General features: G+C 38.6%; 1 protein-coding gene across 1 annotated transcript in view; it reads left to right on the top strand.

Moving 5' to 3' along the window:
• The first annotated feature begins 12,002 nt into the window (after nucleotides 1-12,002).
• LOC108639254 (interleukin-31 receptor subunit alpha-like) overlaps nucleotides 12,003-12,265 on the top strand; it is a 28,424-nt gene continuing 28,161 nt past the window's right edge. Inside the window, exons 1-2 of the mRNA XM_029959024.1 lie at nucleotides 12,003-12,045; nucleotides 12,219-12,262. Coding sequence (XP_029814884.1) covers nucleotides 12,003-12,045; nucleotides 12,219-12,262 — 87 coding nt within the window. The remainder of the gene's footprint in view (nucleotides 12,046-12,218; nucleotides 12,263-12,265) is intronic.

Below are 12,265 nucleotides of genomic sequence, written 5' to 3' on the forward strand. Positions count from 1 at the left end.
CCACCTAAGGAGCCTTTCTGCTGTGCCTTTTGCACCATAACTGGTCTACTCTGGCCTCAGATCGGGAGGCCTGGAGACACACCATCTATAACGCAGCTGTCTCCTTTGAGAATACACACAAGATCACTCTCAAGGAGAAAAGACAATGCAGAAAGAACCATGTCTTGCAGAATATACAACCTAAGGAGTCTTTCTGCTGTGCCTTTTGCAATAGGATATGTCTATCTCGTATTGGCTTCATAAGCCACCAGCGTGCTTGTGACAAATGTGGATAGAGCCTTCCCAAATCTTCGTTTGCGAAGCCCAGCCATGATGATGATGTGTTGTATGTGCACATACAGACATATTCTAAATGCAGATACAGTTGGGTCAGCTTTTACTTTGTCTACATGAGACGTTGATGAGATCTCCATTCAGTGCAACCTCAGTGAGTACAGATGGCAGGAAAACCAGTGGAAATGCCACCATTATTTTAATCCTGAGACTAATGTAACTCCTCTCAAATGCAAACATGCATAATTTAACAGCTTATATAGGCAAAGATTATTTCACCCATGTTGTAAATAAAATAAGGCATTTCCATTAAAATTAGAAAGTTGAGTATTTATATGTGCCTCTGGGAAGTCAGAAGTATTTCCCAAAACAAATGCAAATCTTGCTAAAAGCTAAAATGACTTCACACTTTGGTCATTGCAAAAAGCCATAGTTATAAACTAGTGTATACATGACATATGCAGTGTTTTCCCTTTGATCTACGTCTTGGGACCAGTACTGACAATCCCTGGCATTTAGTGACACCTACTGGTATTTTTTAAATAGGAAAAGCCCGTTCAGTTTTATTTTATTAAATATTACACATCTATGTTAGAAGAATAGCTCTTCTGAATACCCTGTGGTAGATTTCCTCCCTACCTTCCTCTTGCTTTCTGAATTTCTTGGGAAGTTGAGACAGTCCACAAGGACTGCCAGTGAGAACTACACCTTTCATAAATGAAAGAATCATTTCCTAAAATGTGAGAATGGCAGAAAAACTTGTTCTATACATTGATCAGACTCCACCAGATATCTGGGAGAGGGCTTAAGTATCCTCAGAAATCATTGTGCGGAGAAATACAGTGCATTGGTCTGAGGTCTGCTCTGGGACTGCAATGGTGCTGTACTTCGGGTGTAAAACTGTGGTCACTCAGTACTTGCTTTTGGGAAATTGCAACAGGCTGCTCTACAAGGTTGCAGTGTGGTTCTCAGAAGGTTTTTTAATACTCTGCTGGTATTTTTCACTTGTGCTAGTCTTTTCTATGATTATTGACACATGTAGTATTTTGTTTCTGGCATCCAGTTAAGGTTTAATTCATGCTAAATATAAATCTTCCTTGACTAAATGAAGTTTTTTTCCAGCAGGTGTCACTGTAAGGTAATAAACACAAAATCCAAGCCCCTTAGTGAGATGTGGGGAGCTGGGTGGGACACAGGACACACCTACATTGGTTGGGCAAAGGGTCTAGGCTCAGGAACCTCGGTTGCTTCCTCATCCAAACAGACTCCACAGCCTGACAAAAAAGTGTGTGGGAAGATGTAGCAATAGAACTTTTACAGTGCCTGGTGGAGGAGGCTTGTAGGGTTTGCCTCATCTGGGCCCTGCCCTCACCACCCAGCAGCTCCATGAGCGTCGTGAGTGGAGAGGGTCACTCAAAATCCATCAGCAATGGAGCACCTACTTCTGGGTGTGAAATACCTGGAGTTGTACAGAGGTTGAATTTTTGCAGACTTCAGTAGAAAAGCCTATGCTTTTGATCCTGGGCATCTGCAATGTCATGAAATCCTTAATTTGGCAGTTGTGGGACTGATTTTTCAAAGCAATAAGTCACTCAAGGTTGTGACTGTATAACTGTCTGCCTAAGGAATCCGGGATCAGGAAGTCAGATTTGAAAATGTCATCATAATTTCATGTTTTGTCGCAACCAAATTGAAAAATTTGGCTGGCTGCAGAACTCCAGCTCCATTTTAAGTAGCTTTATTAATCTCTGTAGTGATTTTATGTTTCTGCTGTTAAAGCAATTCAGTCATAATAGCCTTTATGAGCAATTTGATTATGTAAATTATTACATTACTGTTATACAATATAAACCACAGATATAGAAATAGATGAGGAATTTCTAACAGCACTTTTTCTCTGAAAAACCTTAACACATAATAACATTTTGCGGAAGCATACCAGCTTTGCCTAACCTACCTTGAGACGGGGATGAAGGAGGACAAGAGCACAAAAACCAAGAGTATTTGAAAGCTGAAGAGGAGGGCAGCCTGCTGGCTCTGTGTGACCTGCTCCTTACTCCGGCTCCTGGTTGTCACTTTGCAGAGTGCCAGGACCATAAAGCTCCTCTGGGCTGGATGTTTTTTCATTAAATTTTAAGTTTTTCATTGGTATTTTCAAATGCACTTTTTTTTTGTACTGGTTATTTAAAAAAGGGGAACATTTCTGTGAATATAAATAATCTCTTATTCACGTCTACTTAAAGAACAAATATGTTTTTATTTAAGGAAATATGTTTTAGAAAAGTCTGGGAGGTTTTTTTACTATTTCGAGAAATTATTTCCTAGTAGATGTTATAAAAAAGAAATTCAATGAAATATTTTTCCATCAAAGAAGAAACTACTGTCAAGCAGCTCTTCAACCTACAATATGTGGACACAGCGTTATGTAAACAAGACTGCTGCAGATAAACAATTTCAGAGCAGCACAAAGTGTTTAAACTGTAACCTGACAATTAAAAACACTGCTGGTTCCTATAATCAGTGCTGTGAATTATGGCCTGTTATAGACAAAGTTAGCCAAGTGCCTTTATTTACCACCAGCAGTTGAAATTACACAGCCTCATAGTGCAGTGGTCTCTGAAAAGGTATTCCCAAACAAGAAATTTCTGGCATTTGTAAGTAGCTTGAAATGTCTCACTAGATTTTGCCTTTTGACATGGGTTAATAACAATGAGGAAGACTTTGTTGGTTTGATTTGCATATTTGAAGCTACAGCAAATTTCAATTCTTCCACCTTGTACCTCTGCCTTTGCAAAGACGACAATGGCTCCATCAAACTCCCTAGAGCCCCTAAAGAGATATTATAACACCAGAATCTCCTTTGAGATTTGCTCTTTAAAGCATGGAAGGTGGTGTGAGAGAGTCTGACTTTTGCCTTTTGATCTCTGAAGATAAACTTCCTTGAGGTAAGCAGATTAACTAGTACAGGATGCACATTAATTGCTTCTGGTCTTTACTTTTACAATTACTTTCAATGAAAAAACCCTCTCCTTTAAAAAAGTGTAAGAAAGTAGTGTAAAGAAATGTGACCTTTCTTGGATTTTTCCCTCTATTAACTGCTTCTTTTCTTGTGCTAAGCTTATCCAGTACCATGAGTGAGAACTTGATGTATAAAGAGGTACAAAGCCTACACAACACTACTCAGAAACTTATCAGAGTTTCATATCTATGATGTGTGTGTTATTTTTTTCTTACTCTTCATGATTTAGAAACTCAGTTAAGAAAAAGGGCATTACTGGATTTGTGTCACCATGAGGCATTGCCAAGTTTAAACAGTCTTCACAGAACTCATAGCCAGGTGTTTTTATGGAAAAAATAGTGAAGGGGAAGATAGAGGGACAAGATCTACTTTCCACCCAAGCGGGAATCACTGGAGAAGGGCTGACAACTAGAGGACTATTTGACCTGTCAGCAGCAGCTCCAGTTCCACAACTAGCTTGTGTGCTGTGCTATTCACAGCATGGCTTTTTAGAACAAGCTGGCAATATGTCTTCCATGCACTATGTCTTACTCAGGCCTTAAATGGAAAGAGAGCAGGTTTAGATCAGATATTAAGAAAAAAATCTTCAATGTTAGGATGGTGAGACACTTGAGCAGGTTGCCCAGAGAAGCTGTGGATGCCCCATCCCTATAAATGTTCAAGACCAGATTGGATGGGGCTTTGAGCAATGTGGTCCAGTAGGAGTCCATGGCAGGTGGGGTTGGAAACATATGATCTTTAACTCCCCTTGCAACACGAATCATTCTATGATTTTATGATCCTATGACTCTACTGCTTTATGACTCTATGACCATGGGCATTGCTTAAGTCATGTTTAGTATTAATGTTGATGATTTCCTCCTCAGAGAAAAATTTTCAGTACTTCAATAACCACAGATTGGAAGGGACTGAGGAAAACAGTGACAGAGGACCATCAAGAACTGTTAGGAAACATTGGACATAAGTTGGATTTTGCATTTCACTACCTACCCATGCTTAATGACTAAGAGATAGCATTAAAGGCCATTACACCCAGTAAAAATTGAATTGTGAAGGCTTCTTGTGCTATGCATTTGTGATGCCACTAGTAAAGTTGTCTAATCAAATTAAGGAAACCCAGACCTTCTTTATTGAGATGTGTGATGAAATGATTACATCAAAGGATGCTTCAAGTTCTTTTTTTCATATAAAGAGTCTGTTGTGTTTGGAGAGAATATTGCTAACCTTTGAACAGTCATTAAACATGGAAATAGAGGGTCATTGCCACAATAACTAACTCCAAAGACACAGATCAAACATAGTGGTGTCTTGCAAATTTGTATTCCTCTCTAAGAAATCCTAGAAAGGAAGCACAAAAAGTCATTAGTAATTTATTAGTCATTTATAATTCTGCCTCCAAATTATTCCAAAAGATAAAACAAACTAGACACTCAGATACTTTCTCACAAAGAGCTCTCAGAGATGCACAGTTCTGAAACAGCTTTCTCTAATGAACTAGTAGCATTTAGAAACAACCATTTAAATAGGAGCCTGACCAGTTTACAAACATGCTGGCTGCAAGTGCCTTCAATAGGACTGGAACTGGCAACTCAGAAGCTCCCTTCCTTCATTTAGAAATGAGGTAGAAGGGATAAAAGAAATAAAATTGTTCTCTGTTTATTGCAGTATTGTTCCTTCCTGTATGAGAGAGCTCTTTCACTTTGTTTCACTTCTAGAAAACTGAATTTATGGCTAAGAATGGAATTTGTTCTCTGACTTCTTTCACTACTGCAGTGATGCTCACAGAAAGTTGGGTCAAACAAGCCAGGCCACAATTTCTCTCTTTTGCATATCTTCTGTAAAACAAGATAACTTTCATAAACCATCTCTAGCTTTGTGCCATTCAGAGTTTATGTGTCTCCTTCCCACGGCAGAGTTAGCTCCTGTGGTAGGTGGGGCATGACACCACAAGGCTGTTTACATGACCCAACACTACCAGACTGTCAGCAACTGCTTTTCTTAAATATCAGGAACACTTCCCTGTTCATCCAGGCCCTTCTTCGCTGAAAGACAGGGTGGTATATAGAGAAAACAGACTGCATTCACATCCTCTTATAACCCCACAGACAAAGCAAACTTCTCAAACAAATCTATCTCAAGTATGAACGTCCCTTGCCCTGAACCCCTGCGAAGTGTATGGACCACCAAGTGGCAGCACTTGCTTTGCCTGTGTGTGTGGCAATACATGACAGAGAACTGGATCCTTTAATACTTGCACTGTTTTACAGGGAAAGGACATCTCTCTTCTGTGTGTTTAGACTTCATGTTTTATCTCCATCTACCTCTAAGCATTCAGAAAGAATGGAAAGATCAAGCAGGAGATCCACGGGCAGCCCAGCTCACTGCTCACTCTAGCTCATGCTTTGCCCATAGCCCAAGTTTGGCAGTTCAAAACTACGATTAAGCATATTCTCTTTAGTGCAATTCCATACCATCTTGTGGCAACCCATTCTGTAACCTGAAAGGCCTGTCCTTCATGTATTTTTCATATCCTTCTCAGCTGAGTGCTGAAGTCTACATATTGGCCAGGTACTGTTTTGTTGCCAAGAGCTGGTGCCTGAGGAGGAAGTCGAGCACTGAACTACTGATCTCAATTTGTTATGTAAATGAGAAAAAAACACAATTTCTTTTGACACAAACTTCCCAAATATCAGTATTCCTTACACTCTCTTTAGTTCAGGTTTATTCTTTAGCATGTCATTTCACTCTTAATGTGATTCCCATTTTTCTGTCATACTCCCTCCAGGGCCTTTCTCTGTCTTTATAAGAAAAAGGAACTTGCATCATAGTAATTATGCAGGCTTTCACTGCCTCATATAGCCACTTTCATTCCATGTCCTCTATCACATTGCTTTAAGGTTCATGCTGAGAACTCCTTAGGTAAACCTGCCATCATTTGGCAGATCTAATTTCATTTTTTTTCCTCAGAAAACAGAAGAAAACATTTTAAATAAACGTTTTTATTTAGAGACAGCTAAGAAGTTTTGCAGTCTTCAAAACAGGAGAGGAAAATTTGCACGGGTCAGTTTTGCATTACTGTATCCTAAGGAATCATCAGCGGCTTTGCTTGGAATGTTTCTTTTTTTTTTTTTCCCAAGGACATTCCTTAAGATCTTTATGTTTCTTATTATTTTACTCACTATACATTTTATACACACTGGTTAAACAGAAGGGACATGCCTGCGCTGCTTTGTTAGGGTTCCTACTGCAAGCGCAGCACAGAGATGCATTGTGCTGCTCCATGATCTCAGCCTGGAAGTGGAAGATACTCATGCTGCAGAATGACCCATGCCCATGCAAGCCCTTCCTCCTCTCCAAATTCTTATAACACTCTTGCAAACTTGGACCTCTCAGTGCCATTCCCCTCTCCAGCATCCAATTCAGCCTCTGTGATGGGAAGTCACAAAACTTTTAAAGTTAAAAACCCCTGCCAGTTCAGGCCCAGTCTTTCACCCTCCTTGACTAACCACTGAAACACACTTCAACAGCTCAGAAATGAAAGCATAACCATTTGTGGTCAGCAGGAAGGCTTCACCCTGACAGCACCCCTGGTTAAAGAGAGATAAAATAGGGACAACAGCAACGACAGTTGAAGGGGGTGTTTCTATTTATTTTATTAGCAGCAAAATCTCAGAAAATCAGACTGTCCAAAGGAAGACTAATGAGATAGCAGGGAAAATAGAATGCTCTTCATGTAATAATAGACTGAAAAAGAATGACTTGTTTAAATCTAGCAAAACAGAGGCTCATAATCACTATCGAGTACCAAAGAAAAGATTTTAGAGTGAAGAAGGAAGTCTCACCAGGGATTGCTAAAATCAGGAGCAGCCTCCAGTATGAGGTATGAGGATAGAAAAACCCACTACCCTTAAGATAAAACAAGTTCTGTTCATAACAGAAATTGCAAGAAGTTGTTACCTTTGATAGTAGAGGAGAAACTTCATGCAGCCACAAAATCCCTGGTACTTCTGTGTTCTCAGCAGCAAACTTAAGCTGGAGGCTAAGAGTGAATGGGAACATTCACACTGTATTACAAAAAAGCCTATGTGTTCACAGAGTTTATGGACAGATAGGGTTTTTTTTTCTCCAAAGGGGCCATAATCATGGTTGTTTAAGTAGTCTATTGGCAGGCAGATAAAAACCAGAAGTTATAAACATGTTTGGCTCACATCTGAATTCTTATGCAAGCAAACCAGAAGTCTGGATTTCTGAGCTGTCAAAAGTATACCTTAATTACTAGGATAGTAACTACATCTTTTGGGTAGGGGCACTCTTTGGTCACTCTTTCTGTAATGTGATGCTTTAGTTTAATAGTTGAAAACCTTAAATGAGACATGGCTTATTAGTTACAAATCCTTGTTCAAGGGATTTTTGTATATCAATTATTACTGCTGTAAAGCAGAAAAATCTTGGAGGGGAGAATCAAAACAGGTCATGCCGGGGTGCCTTAAAGCATAGTGGTTAGTCCCATATGCAAAGCTCTCCTGTAGTCAAAGTAAGCTTAAAGGATTCCACCTTCTGGGCAACTGTTGCAATCACTGAGCTCTGGAAGATACAGGAGCTAATGAGAAGCATGATATTATTATTTGAGTTTGGCAAATCTAGCCCCTCCCTGGCTTTCTATGCTACACATGAATAGCAAATAGCTATTTGTGAATTATTTTAAGATGACCGAAGTAATTTTTGATAGAGCTAATTGAATGATCCCTCAAAACAAATTCCTCCAGGTTATCTATTGGGTAGTAATAGGGAGAGGAAAAATAAAATGGCCAAGAGTAAGAAAGCCACAAGTGAGTATCCATGAAGACCTTCATGACTCAATTAACTGTAATTACTATTTTTAAATCACTTTGTTCCAAGCCAGACACTTGAAAACATTTGAATTAAGAAAAGCTAATGACGTGACAGCCCAGTTATGCTGGATGAAATTCATCCAGAAAAATTCTCATGGAGAGAATTTGACTGTTTCACAGTCACAACAGCGCAAATACATGCACTGTTAGTAAAAATGAACTAGTAGGATAAAATTCCATGAACACAGAACAATATGTTAAAAAAGTTTAACCTTCTGCCTTGTACTAAGCCAGTTTCTTCATACTGCTTTCCTGGACCTTCTCCAAAATTGTCTTCTACAATAGTTATGTGTAGACTTCAAAAAGGAAAATCTTACTCCCAAAACTGTGTATAGGAAGAGCACAGACAAGCATTTTTCTCTTTGTTTCCACATCACATATCCCAAAATAACTTTCTGTAGCAGATGCAGGACCACTAGGTAAGACAAACAGGATGGTAAGGAAGAAAATTTATTTTCTTTCTCATCTGCTTGTGTGGTGAAAGCTTTAATAAGCATTTAATAAAATCTTAAATGTGATGGAGAAAGTTAAGGATGATCCTTGATTCTCTTCTTGGCTGCACAGGAAGAGATAAAGAACACAAATGTAAGCATATCCTTACATTATATTTTCAGAGCAGTCATAAACTAGTAAAACTGATAAGTAAGATGTGCTTAAATGTGATCTAGCAGAGGTAAAGGTCTTGTTTCCAAGTCAAATCACATACTTAAGACTCTTGTTCTGCACACAGCTCAGCCACCATATATCTGTTAAATTCTGTTTTCAAACCACTAGTATGAGGTACCCCAGAGACAATTTCCTCCCATCATCCCAAAGACAAGCCTGTAGCACTAACTGTGGTGCTGCAGTGAAAAGAAGTTGCCTGTCTCATCTTATCATACCACCTCAACCCTCATAAATATTCTAGCTGACACACTAGGCAAAACTCCACATCACATCACTGTCAATGATGATGACACCCCAGATCTACTCCAGTATAAGCAGAATTTAGTCTACATTTATCTTAATGAAATCAATTCAGAATTCTCTTTTTTCTTTTCTTTTCTTTGAAGAAATCTTCACCCAATTACGTAAATCTCTGCTTCTTCTGCATTCTGCATTGGCTGTCTAGTTTATTCAGGGACACTATCTATACTTGGAATTTTTTTAACTTCCAGGACAGATCTCTTACTGAAACTTTTTGATGGCCTCTGCATAGTCAATGTATGAAGGTAAAAATTGTGATTTTCATTAAGATAGAACAGAATTGTTTGAATGACAAGCTGCTTCACAATGTAACTTGAACTTGGAAAGGATGAAAGAGACTCTCATCATGTGGTGGAACTCTCCCTATAACAGCAAATTTCCCCCAGGGGGTGTAGCTGAGGGCCGAGTGGGAATTTTTTTTCCCTGAAATATCATATAAGAATTGCTTTGAATTCAGATATTCATGTATTTGTCTAGAGGGAAAAAAAACCTTCTGTAAAAATCTGACACATCTTTTACAGACCTGGAGGTCTGCTTATTGGAAGCAGTTATATGAGAAATAACTTGTGAAAAAAGAGTGTGACTCTGCTTTATATCCATAAAGAAAAGACACAGGACTTCAACAGTTATTACTAAAAGGCCAAAACTGAATTTGCATTTGCTACAATACTGAATGTAGGATGAGGGGGCCAGTGGCATGTTCCTTGTTGAGCCCACCTGTTGTTTTCCCTTTGAAGGGCAAGAGTTAACACATAAAGTTGGGGCAGGGAACAAAGGAAGATGCTGTGTGTTTTCTATTGATTTACATTAAGTAATCCAGACTAAATTGAAAGGTTCATTTAGTTCAAGATTGCATTCTGGGGAGACTAGGACCTTGACGTGTCTTTCCCTGTAGGACTTATATAAGCAAATGACAAAGAAAAGCATTCAGAGAAAACCTCATCTGTAAGGATACATAAACCTAGGTCTGAAAAAACATTTAGGTCACAAATGAAGCAAAGCTGGTAGTGTCCTCCAGTCCTGCACTTTTGAGCATATCACAGAACATGGCATAATTTATCTTCATCTGAATAACAGGAAAACTTAAGGCATTTAGACTTCTGAGAGAAGTTCATAGTGGTGAAAAAGCTGAAATATTAAACATTTGAAAAAGTGGTTCTATGCAAAATTTACCTCAAAAATAACAATTCACCTTTTATTATACATTAAAAGGTTACTTAACTTGATAGTTGAGCTATAATTAAAAATGTGGCCTCACTCAAATGCAAAATTCCAGTTTTCAAGATTATGTCTCCTCTGCTATTTTGACTGGTGATGTATTTTCTGTATATGTTAGAATTAACTGTTTTTTCTTTAAATTACATTAATACTGAGATCAAGAGCTCCAGTAAAGATGACGTGAACTTGCCTTACTGGGTTTATTCCTCTCCAGTATGCTCTGTCCTAATTCTGTGCACACTAAATCCAGTTTCCTGCTCTTGCATTGAGTTACTTATGTGGTTTTCATTTGGGATAAGTTATTTTGAATATGGTTATGCTGAGCACATCAAACCAATACATAGAGTTCCTAAAGTTTTCTCCATTTCTTGATTTCTATGTTATTCTGAGTGTCTAGCTCTTCAACTCCCTCTGTCAAAATCTGTCACATATGACTTTCATTTTTTCTTCGTCTGTTTTTCCTAATGGTCACTAGTTGACACTGTCCTTTTGGCTATTCTCTGTTGGAAGCATTGTCAAGGCTGATTTTTTAGTCACTCAGATAATAGTAGGTGTTTTGAAACTCCATGAACACATTGTATCCATCACCCTTCAACATTTTGGAGCTTACTCCCAAGCCCAATGAATTCATCAAATGGAAACCCCCTACAGCACTCAGTAGAATTCCTTGTTCACTTGCGTTTCGTGACTACATCCTTCATAAAATCTGATAAGATACAGTTGATGCATTAGTCACCCCCTCCTACTGTAGAACATGTTTAGAAGCATGCTCACAAACCTCTCTCTTTAAGTAAGTGATTAATTTTAAGCAGATTTTTTTTCCCTGTTCAATACTCAACCTGAAATATACCATGCTTGCCAAGATAAGTTAATAATTTGCCTATCTTCAGGTAGGTCTGGATCCAATCTCTGATAGCAACTATCTAAGCCCAGAAGGGAAATTTCCCACAGTAATGAAATTTTCTGAAAATTTCCCTTTATGTCTCTAACAGTAACAGCTATTGTGGCTCTGCTGGCTTCTGTGCTCAGAATGTTCTCTGACTTAATGGTGTTTATAGCCACACCTGATTTTCACCTATGGTGATTTTTGGTTGCGTTATAGCCCCCAGCATAGGTACCAACAATATAGACACAGTATCTTTGCAGTGGTGAAATTACACTGAAAGAGAGAAGTCAGAAAGTGAAGACAGTCCGGATCTTCTGCTGGATTTTTTTACAGTACTCAAACATTCATAGTAGAGTCAGTCAAACACCTTGACTTCCTTTTAATTGATAATCTCTCTAATTTGCTTTGATATTTAGTCTAGGATTTTCAAACCAGTTTGAAGTACCTATATAAGCTTAAATCAGTTTGTACTGCTGTTACCTCAGACACCAACAAGAATCTCACTGTGACTACTTACAAACACCAAGGCACCTCTTGGTTTTCAGAGGGGTTGTTAGGATTTTGTAAGTACTATTAATAATATGGAGCTCATGTGTCCCTCGCATTATCATCAATAGACCTGTTACTTCTGTTCAGCCAGTAAGAGTATAGGTGTTAGAATGAATAGGAAGTCTGAAGAGGAAGTGTGAAAAATAGACCGAAGACAGCATAATGTTGATCGTAATCATTACGCTTCTATACAGAGAAGATGAAGAACTCTCTGCTCACAGCTGTCTTTTTACTTGCAACAGGTGAGTTTTCATACGCTGCACCCCTTACTGCTTAATGCTACTCAAAGATGAGGTTGCACAAAAAAAAAAATCATGACCAAATTGCGGGTAGGAGAAACAACCACCGCTAACAATCTTTTCTAATTCTTTCACAGTTGTCTTGATAAACAATTTTTTTTTTTTTTGCTCTCCAGATTCCTGCAGCTGCACGAGCTGGAACTCTTCGTTCTGCTGGCAGCTC

Source organism: Manacus vitellinus, unplaced genomic scaffold (genome assembly GCF_001715985.3).
Source record: "Manacus vitellinus isolate BGI_N305 unplaced genomic scaffold, ASM171598v3 scaffold_18_pilon, whole genome shotgun sequence".
NCBI lineage: Eukaryota > Metazoa > Chordata > Aves > Passeriformes > Pipridae > Manacus > Manacus vitellinus.